This window comes from Sitodiplosis mosellana, unplaced genomic scaffold (genome assembly GCF_009176505.1).
Source record: "Sitodiplosis mosellana isolate CC-2019 unplaced genomic scaffold, AAFC_SMos_1.0 Smas_scaffold_6226, whole genome shotgun sequence".
Lineage (NCBI taxonomy): Eukaryota > Metazoa > Arthropoda > Insecta > Diptera > Cecidomyiidae > Sitodiplosis > Sitodiplosis mosellana.
Window position 1 is genome coordinate 2,685,926 of NW_022601467.1, and position 24,340 is coordinate 2,710,265.

General features: G+C 36.0%; 2 protein-coding genes and 1 long non-coding RNA gene across 8 annotated transcripts in view; 1 reads left to right on the plus strand and 2 right to left on the minus strand.

Annotated features, from left to right (window-relative positions):
• The window catches only part of LOC129578534 (protein amalgam), a 323,991-nt gene extending 313,892 nt beyond the window's left edge, over positions 1 to 10,099 (minus strand). For 2 of the 3 annotated variants that reach the window (XM_055467268.1, XM_055467266.1), the window contains exon 1: positions 9,783 to 9,945. The gene's annotated coding sequence lies outside the window, so the exon portion shown is untranslated. Of the gene's footprint in view, positions 1 to 9,782 lie in introns of all 3 variants that reach the window. The other variant, XM_055467267.1, reaches the window with a different exon arrangement.
• LOC129578535 (uncharacterized) lies at positions 8,942 to 10,091 on the plus strand. Its single transcript, XR_008689108.1, has 4 exons — positions 8,942 to 9,151; positions 9,326 to 9,470; positions 9,554 to 9,735; positions 9,968 to 10,091. It is a non-coding gene; the product is annotated as an uncharacterized LOC129578535 (long non-coding RNA).
• Positions 10,100 to 13,956: 3,857 nt separating the features above from the next.
• LOC129578533 (gelsolin) lies at positions 13,957 to 24,279 on the minus strand. Of its 4 annotated transcripts, none has more exons than XM_055467262.1 (12): positions 23,867 to 24,279; positions 21,530 to 21,628; positions 20,296 to 20,479; positions 17,328 to 17,402; positions 16,747 to 17,233; positions 16,453 to 16,673; positions 16,292 to 16,388; positions 15,818 to 16,212; positions 15,422 to 15,739; positions 14,988 to 15,347; positions 14,637 to 14,762; positions 13,957 to 14,158 (listed from the first exon to the last, which is right to left on the minus strand). In XM_055467262.1, the coding sequence occupies exons 2-12, from the start codon at positions 21,610 to 21,612 to the stop codon at positions 14,099 to 14,101; spliced, it is 2,406 nt and encodes an 801-aa protein (XP_055323237.1). In that variant the 5' UTR covers positions 21,613 to 21,628; positions 23,867 to 24,279; the 3' UTR covers positions 13,957 to 14,098. The 4 variants fall into 4 exon arrangements, with proteins under 4 accessions (XP_055323237.1, XP_055323239.1, XP_055323238.1 ...); XM_055467264.1 differs by having other exon boundaries at positions 13,957 to 14,578; positions 23,867 to 24,254; XM_055467263.1 differs by having other exon boundaries at positions 24,043 to 24,061.
• Between the last annotated feature and the right edge of the window lie 61 nt (positions 24,280 to 24,340).

A 24,340-nucleotide genomic window follows, 5' to 3' on the forward strand; every position in this document is an offset into this window, starting at 1 on the left:
CTCTCTCTCTCTCTCTCTCTCTCTCTCTCTCTCTCTCTCTCTCTCTCATCATGCGACTTAAAAGTCAGGAGTGCCGCACCAAATGCGGAGAATAACAAAATCTAAGGCGGAATACTCTCATCTCGTTATACATTTGCACATTTGAATATTTTATCATCGGTTCGATGGAAAAGTGTAGAGAGAATCTTTCGTGCGCCCGCGAATGATGAAAACAAAAAATTCTAGCGAAAATCGTTTATTTTTCCCTTTGACTCTGCGAATGGTAAGAAAAATGTGAGAATGAGAGAGAAACGGGAAATAAATATGCGATGGAAAATGAAATAGGCAATGCAAAGTTTTTGCGACGGTAACAATCGTGGCCGCAACTCAACGCAAACAGTGTGAAAATAAAAACGCAATATTTTTCTTTGGCATGAAACGTTGTTTGGGTAAAATAACACACCTTCATCCTTTCGGTACATTCAACGTACCCCATACAATACACACTCGACGAAAGCAACTATTACATTCGATTGGAAGTCATTGGTGTGCACAGTGTGCACACGCTCCACTCTGTTCTGGCTCAGTCATCGTCATACTCGCAGCTTGCATCATTTCTCCCTTTCGCACACACAGCCACTAAACGATTTGCCACAAAGATTTTGCATGCACGCATCCACCGTTTCCTTCATTGGTTTTCTGTGATTTAATGAATATATTTTAATATTTAAGGGCTTGTTTGTCAGTGCGACAACAATGGTAGAGCGGATTTTAATGTCTTGACGCCGCTAATATGATATCGCTTATTGTTGCTTAAACAGATCTTTTCCGTTTTCCATTCGTCACACAATTTCTTTTTCTCATCATTTATTTGCCTGACTTTGTCATGCTCGTTATCATCGCTTATTTTTCGTTTCTTTTCTCTCTTTTTTCCACAGTTTGCCTCCCGGTTTCTGTCTATATTCGGTATTTGTTCCACCCTCGCAGAAAAACGTTTCGTTGAGTACATATCGCAATCAGGCCTGTAGCAAGAGAGAGAGAGAGAGAGAGAGAGAGAGAGAGAGAGAGAGAGAGAGAGAGAGAGAGAGAGAGAGAGAGAGAGAAAACAGCACAAAAGGAACGAACAAGACAAATGGAATGATGAAATCTAGTGAAAATATGAATATGCGAGCTAACTCGAATCTCAATCATATCTTTTCCTTTGCCATGCTAGCAAAAGAGAGAATGTAAAGAATAAATATACCAAGATAATAGGAAAATGCAAGCGTAAGCAAACCTTCGTCGCTACTTTTCTACCTTTTTCATTAAAACCAAATGATTTTTTGGTGCTTTCATGCGAACGGAGCATTTCCCTGTTTGGCCGTATTAAGAGAGAGAAAAAAAATGAACGAAACATTCAAAGGCCCATTTCGTCTATTTTCTGCCCCCTGTCTATCATCATGCAAACACAAACTATTGCTTTAATTTCATCCAAAATGGTTTTTTTGCTGCCACTCCTTTTCCTCTCGTTCAGTCTCCATTTGATGAATGTCACAATTATGTCATATTCACACGCATATTGACATTAAGATGGATGAAACATAAAGTTAAATGACACTTTCTCTGTCGCTCTTTTCGTTTCTATTTCTGATTCTCTTTCGCTCTTCGTTTTTCCAAGAATTGTCAATTCAATTTAATTCGTCAACTGGTTCCACTGTATGCCAAATAAAAGTGTATTTATTTATTCGAGAGAAATGAATAGTGATGCATCATCGATCATAAATAAAAACTCTTCAATCTTCATTCATGTTAATATGATTGTGGAAACAAGAGCCAACAATGTGACAGAAGTGAGCGCATTTCGATGTCGGGAAAAGGCCGGGATAACGATTAAAGCAATTATGTTGGAAAGAATAGAGAAAGAGAACAGGCCGTATTGGTGTGTTTATCCTCATTTATCATATTTTCAGCATTTTATGAATATGTCCAATTTATGGGGCTCATTTCGTCAACAAGACCGAAAAAAGATGCGCTCAGTTAAAATTCCCGGTCACAAACTACGATACATCGGAAAGCCGAGTCGAGCCTATACACTCACAGAGAAACTAAAGGAAGAGGCAAGCACTTAAATCATTCAATTCTAATTAAACAAGAAATGGTTTATGTTTATTTTGACATTTCGACGTTTTTTCTTCTCCGTCACATGCACTCGAATGCGCACATACACACACATTCCTCTCTGGCTGCGAACACAATGCACATTGCATATCCACTTCATACACACAATGCATTTCATTTTGTTACCATTTGTAATCAGATTCTTGGGATGTGAGGATCTTGCTGCTGCCATTCAAAACAAGAAGAAAAGTAAAATGTGTAGGCGAAAAAAAGACGAAGAATATGACTGTGAAGTATAAATGCTGCTCGGCGTGTGAGTGTGTGTGTGTGTGTGTGTGTCTGTGATTCAGTATGCGTCAAATCGATGCGAGTTTTGATTATTGAAAAATGTCATTCACATAAAATGAAAATTCAATATTCTTTGGCGCGCGTTCTCGTTCAATTCACCCAGCATAGAAGCAGTAGCAGCAGCACTTTCAGCCGAATACGATGTGCACAAATGTGATGATAGTTTCGTTCCAACATTTCCATTCCTAAATGGCACTATTCCAAAGACTTTCACCTGATTTTCGGTTCGCTCGACATCGCATGCGGTGCGAAAATGTAATCAGAATAAAATATGCTAACAAACGATGCAAACTAAGAAATGCTCAAATTGAAGAGAGAAAGAGAGAGAGAGAGAGAGAGAGAGAGTGAGAGAAGGAGAGGCGGGGAGAGAACGCAAATACACATACATGATATGGGATCCTCACAATACCATCAATGGCAGAGGTAAAAGTAAATGTTTACGGGATCTCGACGTTACATGTACAATTCGCATACGAGCATACCGACTGAAATGAGTGTCTGTGAGCACAGCAGCAAAATTTGCAAGCATGCTAACAATGCATTGAACGGATTTTATCTTTTTGTACCATCATTTCATCTCTGCCCTTCACATTTTCTTCATCACTTGTGTGGCTCAATACCGACAATGGCTGCGAGCTCTTATAGCACTGTCCCAACGCATATTCTTCAGAAAATTGGTTTTCCATTTTCGGGAACAATTTAAATAAATAAAATAACACAAAAAAAATGTGTTTTGTATATATGTGTATTTGCGAATGTGAAAATAGAAACGAGAGAAAAAAACACGCAAAACGCATGTACACATATAGAGAAATAGAAGGAAACCTATCTTAATAGAATGTGTAAAATCTATACACGGATACATTTATTTGTAATTCACTGAACAAATAAGAAAAGGAAGAGAGAGAGAGAGAGAGAGAGAGAGAGAGAGAGAGAGAGAGAGAGAGAGAGAGAGAGAGAGAGATAGAGAGAGAGAGGGAGAGAGAGAGCGTGCGAGTGAAGAAGTGTCATCGGAATAGCAATTTAAATTCACATATTTTTTCAATGCTAGTTTGATTGTTAAATTATCCTGAAATTATCAACTGGCCACTTTAGTCACCATTTTGGCACGACAGACTGGCATTCTGCGAGCAAATAGTATTTTCTGTTCAAAGTGAATGTGTATCGTATCAATGCTCTCGTCCTCGATCGGAATGTTTCAATTGTATACTGCTTATACAAAGTTTATATTGGAATGAGAGAGAGAGAGAGAGAGATAGATAAGAAATAAGCAATATCACATTGACTATCGACGATTTTATCTGCTTCACGCCAACATACGAAACAGCTAGCACTAAATATTCCACATTTTGTCATTCAAATTGATTCATACAATCTTCGTAACAATGGAGAAACTGGCGAATACGGGATAGTAAAGGATGCCGAAAAGTTCAAGGCATATCCCAATCTCAGTTAGTAGTTGGAGTAAAGGAAACCATACAGGAACAAAATGTTCAGTATTCAGGCTAAATTACATGCAAGCACGAGTAAATATTGATGGAAAATTGAAGGAGATGAATGGAAGGAATCTTCTTTTTTTCTACAACAAGAAAAACGGAAAATCAAATATCCTGCGGTTTAGATCAAAATGGATTGGTTTTGTGGCGGCTTTTGTACTGTTTACATTAGTCACTTTCTTTTTTTCTCATTGTCAAATGCCTCGTGGCTGCCATCTCTGCACTATTGAAAATTTCAGTTTTTGATCGCAACGTCTATTAGACTTGGAGGGTGGAGGGGGGGGGGATGTTGGTTGAAATGGTAAGCATTTGTGTGAATTAAAATCGAGCTTTAATGCGAATTCAACCACTTAAGTACATTTCGCTCGATTTACGCCGAATCATTGAGTACTTTCAACACATAAACACACAAACACCAATAAAACGATTGATTAATCCAATGGTTTCCAAGAAGAAAATATAAAATGCTTGTGAAATTGATCGAACGGATTTTTTTTTTCTTCCTCTTTTTCCATTTTAATTTTACGAAATGCATTTGAAACGCAATCGATCTTTCGTTCTCCCCGTTTTTTTTCTCAAATTGTTTTTCATTCGTTGGCAATATTCTCGATCATAAAACACAAAATATACGATAGAATCAACGTCTGCATTGCCTCTCTCACATTTCATTTTTCTTAATATACTTTGATTATTATTACAATCAATTTCAGTTGTTGTTTTTTCCCTTCTGAGTTTTCTGCCTTTATTTCACTTTTTTTCCCTCTTCGATTCGTCTATGAATCTCTTTGATTTTGGCTACCGGCCAAGCGCATCAGAAAAACTGCTTCTACGGTAACGAATGGGTGGAAAAAGTGTAAACGGAGACGAAGATCGTCGTTGCTCGTTTATGAGAATCTATTTGTTTGAATGCGTTGAATCTCTATGCAAAATAGCAGAAATGATGAGGTTATCTCAAAAGGGCGCATAATGAGAGAAATAATCAATTTCAAAAAATTACACAAAATATTTCATGGCATTTCTGCTGGATTTTTTGTTGTTTTTGTTGCAGACACAGAATAACTGAATTTTCAGCGATTTCATCCAGTTATGATATTAGACATAATCTCTTCTCTTTCTCTCTCTATCCGCTTCAAACTCTGTTTTTCTGCGATTTGTATGCCGAGGGAAAATGGGTTTCGTGTTCTCGTTCGAAAAATAACATCCGAATTTTTGTGATGGACTTGAAAGTGCTTGCCACAGAAAAACAAATTTGTGCAATGAAAAGACAAAATGAAAAGAGAAGAGAAAAAAACGACCGGCAACACATAGAAAATGGCATATATTTTGGCTATAGTTATGATAGCGACAGTGAATTAGAGCTGGCTATGATAGCCATATCGAGAGCAAACAGATTGATCGGCTATGTTTTTATTCGTCGACAACTCAATGTCAAGACGGTGTCGGACAAACATTGGTAAAACGGTGCCTTTGTTTTTCGACCAGAGCAAAGTGGATTAAAAGTAACCAGCGAGCTGCTAAAGAGTGATAAGCGGCACATCCACATTCACAAAATGTTTGCTCTCGTTTTCCATAGTCGTTGTCGTTTTGTTGTCGTTATTTTCTTGTGTGTAGTTTACGGTGTGTTTTGTTTGTGTGAAAATGAATTTTACCGACGGATTATGTTGCGCCTTAATTCAACCGCAAAGCTCATCAAATGGTTGGTTGTTGGAATAGGATAAGAGTTTGCACACACACACACACACACACACACAATTACATTATATCTCGGTTCGGAGAGCAGCACTGCACTGTGGTACACGGCACACAGTGACTGTCGTCAATGACGTGGATAAAAATAGCCAACATTAAAAATCGAAATCGAACTGAGAACTGAATCAACCGGTCGAAAAATACATCGATTTAGACTCATTGCAATCATTTTGTCCACTCTTTTTGCTCCTCCATCCCATCGAATACATTCACATATTATTCTTTCACATTACCTTTTTTTCCTTTCATTTTGCTCCATTTTCCATGTAAATTTTCCCATTTTGACACATTTCAATTGTGAATTGTGCACAGTTACATCTCCATCGTCATATTATCATGTAGCGATCATAATTCCTTATTTATGGAAACAGCAATGCATGTGACAATTGATATGGATGATGACAATTAATCAATGAGTCGACGAATACTCGAAATTCATTGTATCGAATAGAAATGTTTGTAATCAGGATGGGCGCGAGCGAAATTGCGGCGAGTGATGGGAAAATAATCGCTAGCCACCTTTTTGTGAATGTGAATGAGAATGAGAATGTTAAATAAATATTGTTTTTCGATCGCAGTGACGAACACGACAAATAATCGGATTAGCAATTATAACAGCAGTTTTGTTGAAAAATTATCTACAGCGAACAAGTAATGCAGTGAATAGAGAGAGAGAGAGAGAGACAGACTGAGTGATTGACGGAGTTCAATCATCAATTGAGACTGAAGTGGCAAAATAGAGAGAACTCATTCGCCGGTGTTTGTGGGTGTACATTGCTGTCGAGGTGACTGTAGATGTGGCTCCGAGTATTTGATTCCTCCGTTGGCATTATACTTTGTTACATTGTTGATTCGTGCCAGTCATCCATTCACAATATAAACATGAATGTTATTCGTCATTGTTTGTCAAATTCAATCGATAGTCGCGAGCAGTAAAATACACACGGTTGAAAATGCTTTACATATCGGACGCCGCATTTCAAGTAGTCACCGAACAAAGCGAACCATAAAATGCACAGTGTATCAACGACGATGAGACCAAGAACCGTACATTAACAACCAAAATGAAAATCCATATCGATTTTGGTACTTCGTATTAATTTATAAATAAACTGCGATCGCTTCAGCGAACTCATGATGAACACAGTGGGCCGTATAGATTAAAATTTGTTGGCCATATTGCGGTTGCTGCACATTTTTGTCACACATTTTTCACATCAAATACATATCGACACGAGCAATGAAGTGCGTGATAAACACACTTGACTGAAACTGAAAGTCGAATATTAGTTGTTTGCTGACAGATTTGATGGCATTACATCGACAACTGACATATGACCTTGCACAAAATTTCGAACAACAAATGATTTGAATGTCGTTTTATTTTCTTTTCTGTTCTACGCAACAAACAATGGCCATTGAAATGCGAAAAGCACAAACCGTTCCAGAACAATGTGACATGAACAGTACATCTTAATGCTCTCAAAACATTGCTCGGTGTAATTAATTCAGGATATTTATTCTATTGAGTCTTGAATTCGAATGAATTTGCAAAATTTTCGATTGTTGTTTAGTCATTCATGTATAAAAAAAATGGTATTCACCAAGGAGAAAGGGCGATTGAAGAGAATACTGAACTTATTTGAAAATGTCGCGGCAAACAATGGAAATTAAGTGCATTTCTATAAACACAAGCATATTTTGTTTTCACGAAACATATTTAATTCTCTGCGTCTTTGAAACAGCGTGTTTAACATTTGGCTTTTTATTTTTGCCCGTTCATAATGCCGTCTCAGTTATTCACATTTTCTTTGCCTTTTGTGTGTCATTATTGCGTTCATGTGGCAACATTTGTTCTACAGTTTATTTCGTTCCATTTTTTCTTTAAAATTTATTCTTCGTTCGTTTATTATTTATTCAAAAGAGTATGCACATTCCACTGACACGTTAACTTGGCACTTTTATTCCATAAATTTGCTCTAGTTATGCAAGAGCCACGGAAAAAGAGAACAGAAGAAGAAAAAACACATAACGAACTCTGAATCAACTGATGATAGCTTTAGTACTCTAAACTCTTTCGTAAATGTTGGTGTGTGATCTAAATGCCAACATGAATGCAGAAAAATACGATTGCCATTAACATTTCCTCCCGATTCAGTATGGAAACGGAATTCGTTTCTTTTTCTGTCAAAACTTTCTTGCAACAATATTTGGCATAGTTTAGTTGTCTAATCAACATTTTGTCTACATATTTCAATGCTCCAATGCATTTCAATTTTTTCCGAGGGCTAATCGGCTTTTTATTGGCAAATTTTCATTCATGTGTTTTTTTTTCTTCTCTGTTGAAAAATTTGAACTTTTGGCACTGTCAATGTCAATCATCCAATTTATGTTGTTTGTTATGCCAAAATCAACTATCTTTCGAGATGTTTTAGGCGAAATGATAAATTATTATTTTAAAATCCGTCAGTTTCATTTGAGTATCATCAGAATCTACGAAATGTTTGTCAGCGTGAAAATGGTGAGCAATTTATTCGATTTAAAAAGAAGAGAAAAAAAGAGTGCATGATGGTAATCATAAAGATAATTGATGGATTGATATATTTTGATGTGTTTACGAAAGGAAAATGCGATCGCACTCTTTTTCTACGTGTCTATAAGCGCTGTCGAGTATTTACATTCTTTGTTAAAATGGTTTGTTCGGGTAAAAAAATGTTGCACCTGATAAGACGATGGATTTACTTACTGTTGTTTTTGGCCTGTAAATCGCAGAGCAAAAGTGATAAATAGAACGAGCAGCAGAAGGAAAAAAGAAACTGCTTTTGAATTGCGTACGTTCGTCAACCATTTGTAATGGGAAGTGGCCAAGCACGTAGCATTCTGCTCTATTGTTTTCTTCATTAACCATGAAGCAAAGAATGCATAAAAAAAACCCTACGGCTCTTCATTTTTCATGGCTATGCTACGTTTGAGACGATAATAATAACAGAATTTTTTTCTTTGAGACAAAAAATTACCGCCATACCAAAAGGATACGTTTAAAGAGCAAAACAAAAAGAATGAATGAAAATCGTTAGAAAACAAAGCAAAAACAGAAAAATTGTTCGCGAATAAATAAAAATATATGAATCTTTGATCTTTCACATACACGACGACGACGACGACGACGACGACGATAGATACGCACGCAAACACTAGCTCGAGATAAGAACGGCATTTCAGCTATATCTCGGCACCATCCATTCCAGGAAAGTTCAGTGTGCATTGCGAAGTAAATACGTCAAGGAAGAAAATTAAACTTTGAGAAAACTAATCTACTCGGGCGCACGCAACAAAAAAAATAATTTAATTTCGTGGAATGGTTTCCAACTATGTGCATCGACAAAGTGTGCCTGAAGGATCACAAAGACTGAACCTGCTAAACGTTTTCCGCAGAAACACAAAGAATCTACCTTGCTCAAGTATTTAAGTTCAGGAAATGGGTAAATTTACTTGCTTTAATCTCACTGAATGCAAATTGTTTTCTTCACAATTTTCTTTATCGCTTTTCTCTTTTATCACTGGCTCTTTTTTCCCTCATTTATTGACTCTCTCTCATTTATATATATACACATTTATATGGATATATAAAAATTTTGATCTCGTCTCCGTTAAAGTCCGTTGTTGCTGTGCAGGACAACCACACAAGAATATAAACGTTGCGCGGCACGGAGTTGAGCGGAAAAATATGAGCTAAGTTTTAAGTTACAAAAAGTCTGACGGAAAAATCACAGCATCAGTTGAAAGACTGAGTGCAAGAAAGTAAGAAAAAAAGAAGAAACAAGCAACTGCAATGGCTTTTAAATCATTTAAACTGTAATTGGAAGAAAATTATTCTATTATAGATCCCGTTTCAAGTGGACAATTCAACTCTCATGGTTCATTCAATCAAAATCACAATTTCAAACAGAGAAAAAGAAATGGTCGACCAATTTTACTCGTCATCCAAATAATTTGTCGCATTTTGGTCAAGATAAAAAACACACTTGATTAACAGCTGTTTCGTTTCATTCCATTTTACACATAGGTAAGTTATAATATGACGAGGAAAAAGAACAAACAAACTAAACTCACCACTTGCGATTATTGTGTATGTGCCGTGAATTTTTCGGTTGCACACAATTTTCTTTTATTATCCTTTCGAGATTTACACCAATGCTACGGCCGCTAAACGTTTCTTGCTTCCACGCAAATCATCAACAGTTCAACCACAGAATTTTTATATATATATTTTTTCTTCTCTTTTTGTTTTTTCACAGTTTTCTTTATTTGCTTCTAAATGGCTTTTAATTGGATTAATTTCGCTGTGAAAAAGTGCTCAGCAATTTGTCGGCCCTTTGGTTTTATGACGATAGTAAATGTGGCGTGCACGAAATCAGCATTTTAATATTTAACTCACTGTGTCTCAATTGGCATCAATTTGAACGCAATATCAGTGTCAAAAACACATATATAATTCTGTTAAAACTGATTACACCGAATCGATTAGTGTTAGTATTTAATCACATTTATGATTCAATTGAGTATCTGTGGGCGCATAGATGTATTAGTCTGTTTCCCTTCGAACGGTGTGCTGTTTGTTTTCAATATAATTTTTTTTTTCTGTACCAGTTTTAATCGCCGACAATTTCAAATGTTGATGATGTTTTTATGATTTTTTCAGTCCCTTTTTACGTATTTGTTTGGTTGTTCATGCATACACTTTTCAAATAAACATTTGTTGAATTTTATTGACTTTTCGTCCTATTTTTTCCAATATTTAATATTTAACTGATGTTTGTCCGTTGATTGGTCGATTCTACAAATCTTGCTTTCTACAAATTCCTCTTATTTGTAATTTTATATTTTTGATTTCTCTCGCTTTGCTGTCGCTTTTCATTCGTCAAAATTGTTTTTCATTCGCCTTTTTTTCTGTTGAAAATCGCTCCTTTGCTCTCTCACTATCGCATCGAATCGTATCAAAATCGTTGGAAAATGTGCACTGATGATGTATTTGAAAATCACAAACGACGGAGAGAATATGAATTGACGTTGATTTTCTCCGTTTCTTGGTTGAAAATGAAAAAGTATTTGTGCTGTAGAGTATTATTTGCCTGATTTAAATGGCATTTACTATGTGTGCACACTATTTTTTTTTCTGTAGCCACTGAAGCACTTTGCATTTGTACCCGAATAAATTTTATTTTATCTTTTCTTGTTGTTGATTGACTTATAACTTCACAAGCACAATCGTCGAACCGTAATTGAACGAAAAATATTATGTCCGTTCCCGTTTATGATTGATTGAAACGAAAATTATGTCAAAAGTTGATCGAAAACTAATTTAAGTGAAAAATTTCGTTCCAATTTTGTTCGGTATTTTATTTTAGCTTCAAAAACTTCGGGCCAACTCAATCCGATTCAATGTGAAAATTTTTGAGCACATTTCACGTGGGGCCGCAAGAAAATATTTCAATTTTATGGCGCCTAGATCGAAATACCGGCAATTCAATTTATATCAATAATCCCCACTGAAATAACAACAACAATCAAATAATACAAATCTGATTTACTTCAAATGTGGAAGAAAATTTTCTTTTTCTCGTTCAATTAATTTAGTGGATTCAAGTTAAGGACCGTTATCACGAAAAACATTTGTACAATCGTACGTTGTTTGGAAAATGGATTCGACGTAATATTCTCACACGGTGCGACGACAGCGAAAAATACTCGACCGGATAAATGGAAGTATCCGAATTGACTGAAGTGATAGAAAAACCACTCGTTGATTCAGAGTCTCCGCGTTGTTGATTTCGAATATCTACTACTCATGTGGCACAATAACAACAGTATCAACGATAGAGCGTTGGGCATGGATAGAGAAGCAATGGCAACAACAACAACAACAACAACAAAACCGACGTCGACAACAGCAACAACTACAACGGCAGCAGCAACATAGCTACTTCATTCAATCCACTTGAAAAATGTTTCGGTTCGGTTACGATTCCGTTTTATTAAAGAATTCTAAATAGCACATCTAGTTCCACATATATATCGTGCACAGAGTGCATGGCATGGCATGGCATTGTTGGTATATCTGTTATCCGATGCAATTTTGAACGTGTGTTCATCGACGCAGTGCAGCTGCGCACTGTGATGCCTTCCATAAGTTATGACGTTAACGTGTTCCCTCCGTGTAGAGTCGTCCTCCTGTCCTCCTTCAATCCAAATGTATTCCTTTGTGTGTAAACATTGAATTGCGCAGGGGAAAATGAACTTATTTCTGATTTTGTCGGATGAACTGTCGTTGAATCGGAAGGGGCAACAGTCGAGCATATCGAATGGATACGCCATTTCGGTGTGGTATCGAAGAATAGGAGAACTAGGCGGAGACTATCACTGGAGAAATTGTGAACCATTCACAACCATTCGATTCATCCCTATATACACGTACATCATACGGACTTTGTACGATAGTAAAAAACGTTTCATATTAGGGAATTCGGAATAGTGAACGAGAGAGAATTGATATATATATATATATTCAATGAATAAAATATCAATTAATTTTTTTTTCAGCCTCAAATGTACTAGCAAATCAGGATCTAACAAAAAAAAAAGAAATTCAACCATAAATCGTGTTGTAATTTAATGAAAGTCCTTAATCTGTAATTAAAATCACTGCAAGATTTTTTTTGAATTAATGTGCAAACAACTTTGGATGTAAAACGGGTTTTCAACAAGAAGTGACAGAGGCAAGAACGAGAAAAAACGCCATCAAGCCTAAATAAATGCATTCAACAGGGGAAACGAACGAGAAAAAAAAATGTACAAAAATTAACCGCTCCCAGTTTGAACCTCATTGAGCCACATAAATGCACGATTAAAACAAATTATTACCCACTTTATGTGCAACGAAATTATTTACGTGCAAACACAGGCCATTACAGCGAAACATATTCTCATTACTATTTTCATGGTGCACAAATGTCTCTAACCCAAATAAATATGCAAGAAAATCTAAAATCAACAATTTGTTTTGTATTTGACATTTTTTTGTTCTTGCGGAGTTTGTTGCATAGTTTTTGTTGTGGCTTATTTCTTTCGGTTCGCGTATATTTTTTATTATTCGCCAAATCCAAACTGAAAACGAAACGAAAAACTACCCATTGCATGCGCATTCGAAAATGCAAGCAAATAAATCGGGAAAATATAAAATATTGAATGAACGAACGACGAAGGAACAGTAGGAGAGGGAGAGAAAGTGAATGGGCAAAAAAAATGAATCACAGCTGACCCAACGTGTATGCAACTAAGCGAACCTGATTATCGCATTTTATTTCATTTCCCTGTTCTATTTACTGCATTCACTTTATGTGCCAGAGAGTTTTTTTCACTATTGTTTATTGTCGTTGATTTTTAATTAATTACGCTCATGCATGCGAAATCGTTTTACCAACTTCAACTATTTATCACTTGAGCGACAAACAATGAAATGCACCCAGCAGAGTACAATGCAAAATCCACAACACTTGATTCGAAACATAAACAAAATCATTTTTTCCTGTAATGTTGAACAATTGAAAGTTTGGATTTACAAAAAATAAAAGAGACAAAGCTAACAGTTTTTTTTTGAATTTTCGTTCTCTGTGGCTCACAACATAGTTATAGTTAGAATGTACCGTCGAATGACTGATCGTTTTGGTCATATCTAGTGGTGTATTAAATATGAAGATAATTGGCGGTAAATCAGAGTATGAATTATGCATATGCATTACGATTAGGCTACATGGCTGTTGATTGCCATGTTACATTTTCCAGCCAAGAACTGACCAAATTGTGTGCATTCGTGCGGCTTACATCAAATAACCGACTCGTGTTGATGAAACATAAAATTAAATCTTGTAAAAAGGCATTGCACGCAACACATCCATTACACATTTGACTAAGACGAATTGCGTTGTTGATACGGAAGATCATTTTGTGCGGTTTTTTGCGGTTCGAATTTTGAATTTGCACAACAAAAAAAAACATTTTCCGTGCGGCAGGCACTTCTCCTGTTGTTCATTCGATGATGTGATGAGTATGGTGGGGATTGAAGCTCTCGATTCATTTCATCATTTCACTTTGATGGCACTAGATGGCGGTAGTCCGACTGAAGCTCACTACTAAAGCGTGCATATCTTGATTTAAACATTGATTTTGATTTAGATTGAGATTTTTGCTTTTCTCTCTCTGAAATATGAAAATCGAAACAAACAACATCTTTTATTCGATCAAACATTTATTTGGCATTTCATTTTAACAATGACTCTTTGTGCATAATATGGTAACATATTTCCATAACAAATCAAATAATACGTCATGTTTGTCAAGTTTGTTTTGATAATAATTTGCATTCCGTCGTTCTATTTTAGTTTGTTCTTCTGTAGAGTTTCATTTCGCAACTGCTCGTACGATGGTCGAGACTGGAATTTTGATACATTTTCAAATTAGAAATAAGAAAATACAATTTTTACGGTACACGCTAAAAGCAGCATTTGTTTTTGTTTAGCACACACCAATACGTGACGTTAATTGCAATAATTTGTTAGAACGGAATGTTAATGGAATTTTCATGTGCATTTACAATATGTGTGAAGTATTTGCTTAAATATTTATTATTAATTTCTTTCATTGAAAAAAAGACTCAGTATATTAATGGATATTATCGGAGCACAAATAAGCTTTCAAGTAATGTTCATCTTAGAAACTAAATCTTTTATTAATTCCAATTTTGTCTCAATCTTGGTTTAAAAAAAAATCGGTAGTTACAACATTTAGTAAAGGTATTGGAATATTTGTTGGTTAAATTGATTAGATCGGGTATGTCATTTCATTGCTTCAATCTAAATTTTTGTCACAAATTTTAGTTCGGGCGTCTTATTTCAATTGGTTTTTACTAACCTTCCACATATCATTATTCCAAGTTGGGAATAAACGTTTGAAGCTTCGTGGTTCATTACCCTGACGAATTCGAACAATGACCGCACTCTCTTCGGATCGTTCCGATGGGTCATTACGAATATATTGCTGTAATCGCCGAAAAATGGATTAACATTTTTGAAAAAAAAAAAAAAAAATAGACTAACGTAAGATGCAAGTATGAATATGACAAATGACATGTTGATGGTGTTGGGTTGTTAATTGCGTTATGCAAGGATATGACATAAGATGAACTGATCGCTTCGATGATGATAATGATAATGATGGTGTTGATGATGCGAATTAAATAAAAATTTCATCTTGATATCTTACATGAGCCACTTCAATCGATTTGCGACGCTCTTCATGGCTTGAATCTTTGCCCTCCCACACGTACACCTCATCGCCTCCGTCCATAATCATGACATCATCTTCATCCAAATCTTCTTGGTCAAAATCATCCACTTCTTCAACGCGCAATTTGCCATTCGCAAGCAATTTGCAGTGGAACAAACGGGGCTCCAAAAATGGTGCACCTGGTGGATCCAATTCGGTGTCATATTCACCTTTGCCATTGAGCGCTGCCCAAAATGCGGCCGGTTCGGCGTTCTCATCGATTATTTGTGCGTCAATATTTGGAGCAATAGCATTAATGACAACAGAAGCCATTTCTTTTTCGAATTTCGAAGCGCCCTACAGAAGAGATCAAGATAGCACAGCTGCGTGTAAAGATCGATGCCATTGAATAAAACCTTCGTTGCACTTACGAGACCATTCCAAATGAATGCGTTTGATGGTGTTCGCAGAATGAACACATCGTCCGAGGCAAGACTAGAAGCGATCGCATCACGTTCATCGGCCCGCACATCTTCGGCACATGTTCCGCGAATACGGAACAAATGCGTTTTGTCAGCAGCATCATCATGTGTGTACGTAATCAATTTTCCCTTGAATATTTTCAAAAAGTGACGTGGCTCAAAGCCTTGCACGACGCGTACTTGCAACGCTATGTCATTTAATTCGCGGTCCAATTGAGATGTGTACATCGCTGACGAGGCTTTGTCCTTGCTTGAAGCATTTTTACCCTAAATTCAAAGTGGTTTTGTTTATGTTAGAATTAGTTCGTAGCGATTGGGCTAGATCAATAGAATGTAAACACTCACTTGCCAGTAGTAGATAACTACACCTTCTTCGCCACCATGCTTGTAATGATATTTCAAGACGTATGCTTTTGAGCCAAACAAAATTCCAGTTGGTTTGGTTGCAACTGGTTGGCTGTTGTCAATACGCCAAATTTCAACGTCACCCTCTCCATTGTCTGGCATAAAACCAAGAGCACGGCCACCGCTCTTCTTCAATGCACGAATTTCATTTGGATCGATTTCATCTTCCATGCCCGAATCGGAATCGATGTCTTTGGCAGCACGGATCAAACGAGTATGTTGCATACCAATATCACGCCAGGTCGCGAAATACTGTTTGAATGGAGCCGTTTCGGCATTCTCAACAATTCGATGGACTGGCGTCCAGGAGGGGTATTTCTTCGATTGAATAAAGTCTAAATGGATTGATTTTATCAATAGTTTTTGCTTGTTGAACATTTACGACTCATAGATTTTATTAAATTTTCTACTCACTTTGAGCGCGTACAATCGATTGTGATTTCTCTTGTTGCGTAGCACCACGGCCAACCCATACGTATAGGGCCGAACCAGTGTCCAAAATGAAACAATCCTAAGAACATTCAATACATCAAAACTAACAAAATTCAACAAAAGTAGATGAAAATTGTGTATACCTCGCTCTTGAGCATTTCTTGGCGAATGGGTTTGGTGGAAATGGTCTCCACTTTCAATGAGCCACCAGCGTCGGTCACTTTGTACAGAGTAACGGCAGCTGCATCACTGGTTTCGAAAGCAGCATCCTCTTCAGCTGTTGAATCTTCTGGCACCTTATCAGCCGATCCACTGCCCAAAACACGGAAGAAATCTTCTTTGTCATCAAGTGTGCTGAATTCATCTAATTTATATCAATTAAAAATAAACAAAGTCATCCTACTGAAACATTGGAAAATCCTCATTGAATCGCTCACCGAGAATATGCACCGAGGCACGGCCGTTGTGATCTTGGTCTCTGATCTGGTTGGCAGCGCTAATTGCCTTTAATTTCTCGACACGTTTTGAGCTTGGACCAACATAAACATAAATATCACGGTTGTTTTCGAGAATGAAGCAGTCACCCTTGTTCATATTCGACACCGAAAGACCAATTTCACGAACGCGAACGTTGCGCTTTCCTTTAACTTGGAATAAACGTTTTTGTCCACCATCATTTGTGGTAACATGGCTGAAACCGCTTGCAACACCACCAGCCACATATCGAATGCTATTTCGGAAGTAGCCCAGAAATTTGGCCGATTCATGCTCTTGAACTTCGCGATATTGTACTGGGGCTCCGCCGAGCAAATCATCCAATTGAACAGTTAAAATGGCTGCAGCACCTGCTTCGTCTCTGGACGTCTCCAAACCAAGCCAAAAATGAACATCCCATGATAACTTCTTCTTGCTATCCGATTTGGTCTAAATTAAATGGCCATAAGTAATAAAATTAAACGAAACTCATCGCAATTTATGAGCAGCAACACGAATGCGGCACTTAAAATTACCCACTTACATTCAAAACAATGTACGAGTCCCCGGTGAAGAACTTTCCATGGTCAGATCGGGGAACCGCAACCGGTTCGAAATTCTGAAAATAGATATTCACACAAAAATTACGCAAGAGAAAACATAACAAGTACCTATCAGTTTAAGTTTTAGTTTTCTCTCGTTCTCATAACTTTATTTTCGAGCGAAATGCTGCAAATGCTCAACGATCGTAGATAACATATTTATTTTCTTTCTGCTTGTACAAACTGAATAAAACTGTCCGATCAATGAGCACATCAAAGAAAACGAAATGGAAAATCGGATCGATTTGCTGCGGGCACTGAATAAACAAATCCGACATGTGTATTATCGATTCTTAAATGTAATATGTGCGCGAATTAATTTGCAAGCCATGAATGAGTAATTGCATTTAGTATTTATGCGATTTCTGATTTTTGTTTCTCCAATTACTTTTTCTACTTGATGCGATCAAGTAATCGCGCTCGATTGAATACACAATTCATATCTTTCTTCTTCTGAACCGATGCGATCAAAATGCTAATAAAACATTTCTGATGATTTCATTTTGTGACCAGATGTACATATTTTTCATACCATTTGATCGTTCAATCATTTGTCGTATTTATGGAAACAGTTGCTGCGTCAAAAGGGCCGGATTCAGTGGCATGTATGAATTTTTCTTGGACTAGATTCAATGCTAATTTTGTACCGTGTAGCGATTGACTTGTGCGTGCGCGCGTGGGTTCCGCTCGTTACTGCCTCACCAATGACAGCAGCGCATTTTATTAGTCGCGAACAACGAAAAAATATGGCGCAGCATTTTAATATAAATTATGTGCGACATTTGCTCATCGCTTTTCATCTCATATTTAGTGCGTAACACGACTGCAATCAAAATCAATAGTTGCGTGCAGAGTAGCACGCGGTGTGTGCGGTCTAATCTATATTTATGGCATGTGTTCGAAAGTCCGATGCTTTCACGTTTAGTTTTCCTTCTTTCTTTCTTTTCTTCTACTTCTTTTCTCGGCGTTGCTTTCAAAAATGAAATTCTTAAATAACCGTTTATATCATTTCTATCAGTAAACGATTACTGCATATCTTGTATATCTGCGTATGATCTTCTCGTTATTGAATCCACCGCGTTGTTGATTAAAACTGCATTTGTTCTGCAACATTATGCAGAAAAACGAAGAGAAAAAAACACTGTTTACTTGGTTACGCTTATCGTAAGTGTTATACTCAGCTTTAGTTTTTACAACCATTATGCCGGTTGTTCATCTGTGAAAATGAAATTTTTTTTTCTTTCTTTTGCTGTGTCTTCGAGCGTTCGATAGGTAGAAGATAAAAATAAAAACAATCTATTTTGATTTTTTGTTTGTTTGTTTGCTTCTTTCTTTTCTTTCTATTTCACTGTTTGATTGGCATAATTCAACCCAAAAACAATGTGAGCGGAGCCTTCAAGATGAAGCCTAGCATAATATTTCATTTGCTAAATTGGTTATAATAGTACACCTACATACAGCTACTAGTCAACGCTTAGTAAATCGCTGTAATCGCTTTTCACACAAATTGTCTTGTTGCTGCTACAATTTTTCGTGTTAGCCTCTTTCTCGCTGTTAACTTAAAACCAGTGAAAAAACAAAATCTCATCTAACGTCTCCTTTTAACTGAAAGATCAAAATTCACTGAAAAATGAGCTGTCTTCACTGGCCTGACGTATCTTGCAGCAATTTAAATTCACGCCAAAGCGAGAGCTATTTCTTAAAAAAAAACACACACATTATGCGCTCCGGTCGAAAGCAATGATCGCCAGACATACGGACACTATGGATGGATGGATGGAATAGCATATCTTTCTATCTCAGAAGTTTCTACAAATGCATTTCGGTGCTCGAATAGAGTGTGTGTCTGCAGTCATTCGCGCGTGCTCTTTTTGCTCTGCTCTGCTGATTGTAATCGAGCGAAAGCGACAGTAATTGGAAAAAAAATCCAATGCACAAAAAACATATGTAGTCCACACACCGACCAAAAATTCTAATTTTACATCAAACTATTGACAAACGAGATTCACATTTGGTCGGTTTTTCACCCATAAACGATCACATTAAATATCATACGATCTTTACAGGGACGAACTCGGTCTTTTTTTTACAATTACAACGATATATTCCACCACAGAACAGTTGCATCTATTTTGAGAATTTTGCACCAAAAATTGTTGAGTAAACGAACCAGAATTTGACATCATAATCATAATGGCATCCAAGAAAAATGAAGAAGAAAAACAGATTTTTTTCTGCGCAATAGATCGACAACATGGTCAACTAGCAAAACAATTTCCCCGTTATCCGTCATTTTATTAATAAAATGCTACAGATAAATTGAAAGAATTTTCATCAGAAACGGGTAAACCAATGAAAAATTCAAGGAAATAACCATGTGTCACTACTCTGGCTTGAGTCAATTGGTTTGAGTCAACTGATTTGTCATTCACCGAAAGTCAAGCCAAAATTCCTTGTCATGTAAAAATGATGGATTCGGAGAAATTTCGCATGTTAATAAATCTTCGAGTAAGAGAATGAGAAGGTTGAACGAAAATCGATCAAGAATGTTCAGTGTGCTCCCACAAATATATAGCCAGATCATCAATTATGGCTCATAAGACTTTGTATCCTTTTACTCATCGTATTTAAAGCTACAGATGTTCTAGGCATTTTGCAACTTTGCAAAGAAAAGAAAACAATTTCAACGAATCCATTTGAAATCACGTCAATGAATTCTTTTAATGCTATCCATCGGACACATTCATGATGATATTCACAACAATGAATTCCCTAATTAATCGCATAAATTGAAATCTGGATTTTCCGCCTTTTTTCTGCCATTTAAAAATGTAAATAAACCAAAATTTACGACTTGAACATAGAATCGCATAAAACGAAAAAAAAAAATTGAAGAGAAAAAAACCTTACCTCAACTCGCCAAATTTCTAAACCGGCTGCCCGGCCTGCATTTGTAAAAGCGGAATGCATGACGGTTGGTCTTGAATTTTTATTTCCCTGTATATTTGTAGCGGGCTGTGGAATTACTGCACTTGCACGTCCTCCGGTTGTGGCTGCCAAACTAACACTAGTCAATGACAGTACCAATAGCAAACTGTGAACGAAACAACAACAAAAACTATGAACCAAATAGTAAACGATAACAGGAACAAACATGAAAATCTCATTTCTCATATTCAACCAAATCAATTTACATATATTAATTTCTGTGCCAATCTCGTGAATTGTCCTAACTGAGGTGCACATTTTAAGTAAGACGCGATGTCTCATAACATTTCATGGATTTTCCACGACGTACATACCGTCGAATGATACACGCAAATGTCGGCGAGACAGAATAAAATTTATATCAACATATTTCGCAGGTTGTTATAGAGATTACCTGATGATTCATTTTAAAAATGGGTTTTATGCACGCAAACCAACCATTCCAATGGAAAATAGGTGCCAAAACGAATTATTAAAAAAATACAACGAAATGGAGAAAAAAAGAAGAAAAAAAAACACCTTCCTGACCATATTTAATATAAATGGAATTCTAACGAGAATGTCGCGTTTTAATTAATTAAAATGTTTAAAGCATATTATCACTTCAATGAAGCAGTTTTTTTTTTGTTTGAGTCGTTCATTACTTTCACAGTTCGTTGATTATAGGCCAACTGTGCATTGTTTCGTTGGATAAATAAGTGTTCGTTGTGAAAATCAATGAAAAATTGTACTTTAATTCGACTTGCATTGCAAACTCTACTCCATATTTATTTATAAAAAAAAATTGGAGGTCCAAAATAGAGAATTTTCTGAAGAAAGTTCGTGCCAGACAAAACAAAATAGTAAATGTAACAACGGAATTTCCATTTGAATCAAAGTCAATGTTCTAGTGCAAGGTTTTATCGTAATGTACAAAGTAATGGATTATGCTATTGAATTCAAGATACCTCAATTGATAACTGTTGAATGTTTCCAACGAATGCTGTGGACTATTGTATTTTTGTTTATTTTGTTTTGTGAACACTTTATTGGTACTTAACGAGAAACGATACTCGTAAAATCGCTGTTATTCCCACTATTTCTTTTTTGTTACTGTAAGCGATTCGCTTGGCACTTCTTTATTCTTATAACTCAAACTAACGACTGATACTGTTACCTGCACAACGTTGCAGCGCGGCTCAATGTCTGATGAACGCTATGGAACGCACGCGAAGCACGCAAAACGCCGGCTTCGGCCATTTTCGTTACGATTTATCTATTATTGCGGGAAGAAATAAAAAGAGAAAAAAAAATATAAAAAGAAAAAAATAAAAAAAATAAAAAATAGCGATAAAAGACACACACACACACACACACATACACAAATATACATTTATCCAATATATACACACGCACACGATCTTTGTGGCAACAATGGAACAAAAACAGAAACAAAAAGCAAAAGTATACAAGTATATATCGGATGAAACTTTATATTTCGAATAAAACAATCAGCAGATCGTCAAGTAGAACTATGCGAATCAAATTTTTTGCGAATGTGATGTCAATGGAACTGCTACAACTAACTATGACATTTATCAAAACACAACCAAAATACATTCTTTTTTTGATACAGATTTTATTAATAGATCAAGAGAATGATACAGCTAGTATTCCACGAATCTAAACGATACCATCATAATGTTGCTGATTCATTTGACTTACGGTGCACGTATATAGCCGAGCAAGTATTCAAAATATTTCGAACATTAACGGGCTGAGTCGAAACGAATCGATGAATTCAAGGTACAGAATTGCATTCATATGCTTTTTTGTTCTAAAATAAACTATTCGACACAGTTCAAAGAGGCATACATATCTTGGATATTTCTTTACGTGTTCAACGCAGCTGATACAATGCGCCTAACTACAATTGTAGCAAATTCAATTGAACATTGTTTTCCCAGTTGTTAGTTGTTTGGTGACTAATTTTTTGCGCGAGTAGTCAAGTGTTGCAGCGGTCTGAGTGAATGCAAAGATACTGGAATTGTAGCTTGTATTCAGTGTTGTTCACCATTTCAATGTGAAAACAAACAGAAGCAAGAGCAATGTAAATTGACATTAAACACTGATTCAAAGCTTGGTTTTTTTTTCTCTCCAAGATCCATTTAAATCCGTATTTCATGTTTGCTTTGTAAGTCATTAAAGCGACGGATTTTGGAATTGGTTTGAACGCTAAATACGAGCTACATGACCAGTTCAAGGCAACTCCACCATAACATATGCGATTTTAATTAAAATTGTTTATTCTATTCGTTTTTGTTCTTTGCATTGGCCAAGTTTAAGGTCACAATAATTTGGACAGTCACTTTCAGTGTCTCTTGTCTCAAATCATCTAATTATCAATCAATTTAAGTTTGGCGTTATAACGTAAAGACCGTTTACGGAACACAAAGCAAAACTATGAAACCAGTTTTTGTTTGGATTATGTAATGCCTTCAAAAATGAAATTTTACTTTCTACCTTATCATTTTTCGGCGAATATGTTGTTTGAATTTATTTTTGATGCGTCACCAAAATGAGAGTTTTTGATATTTGTTCTCATACTGACTACTGTATGAAGAAAATAAAGTTTTTGTTCGTTAAAAACTGAATCAAAGCGTTTGTTTTTATCTGAAGCAAATTTCCGTTGCGTAGAGCAAGAAAATATTTGGTTCCAATGACTAATTTTGACAAAAAAAACCAATCCTGGTTAAAGATTAAAAAAAACCGAAATATCTATCACTTTCATTTTTATCAAAAATGATAAAAAATATTGTTATAACGACACATGTTTTATTTTGCAACTTATTGAAAATGTCATAAATTACCTCAACTCTGAAAAAAAACGTCACATTTGGGATTTGAATCACACACCAGCCTTTCCATCATATAGATGAATAAGTTTGCCAGCATTTCAATGATTGCAATGTGTTTCTATGGTATATACATACATACATGTCATAAAAACATCAAAGAATCGTCATCCAACAACATACTGAACATTTCTTATTTTAACGTTTAATGTTTGACAAAAAAAAAATCACTATCCCCCTGTGATTCTACTACATGAAAGAAAACCGTTCTGAATTGCAATTCATTTTGCTTTTTGAAAGCCAGTTTGTTTGTCTTCCGAATGATGTTGGCCGATGGCAACATCCAAAATATGACTATGACTTCATTTTCAATTAACATTGTACCTAATGAACTAATTATGATTTTATTTAGCTGTTAAAATGTTCTCGTATCGCTTGAGAATTTCCAATTTTCAATGTTATCGTTTCCGTGATTCGCTGCTTGCCGAACGAGTTTTTAGATTAACATTTGCACCAAACTCATTTTATTACTTAATAAAACAAGAGAAAATAAAATACAATGAACAAACGTTTCACTTAATTTCACAAATACAACCAAAAACCAAATATACATCGTCCGGAATCGTGTACTGTGCATAAAAACCTAAACCAGTTTTTACCTTTTAATTTTCGATATATATTTAAAAAAAAAAACGATACTCAATAGATCTTGTGTGTTTACACACACTGTACAATACAATAAAAACAAAAACACTGGCAAAAATTGAATTTTTGCGAGTTGTTCGCGAAAAAAATTGTTTGACCACTTCACGGCAACGATTTCAAATAAACTGACTGATCAATAAGATGTTGTGTTGATGTTTTATTTATGTGCTTAATTTAGGTTGATTAAGGCGCTAAAATGATATGTGCTGTGTAAATGTGTTTAAAGGCCGAAATGGGAAGCAAATAGACGAACGTCTCAACTCAACTAGCTGTATTATACAGCGTAATTATTAATATGTTCACTGGAGATTTGTCGGTCATCTACAATGTTATGTAGATTAAACAGTGTTTTTTTCGTCTCATCTGTACATTTGGTTGTCGTTTTTGACATTTTTGTGTCTGTGAGCATCGTCGTCGTCGTCGGCATC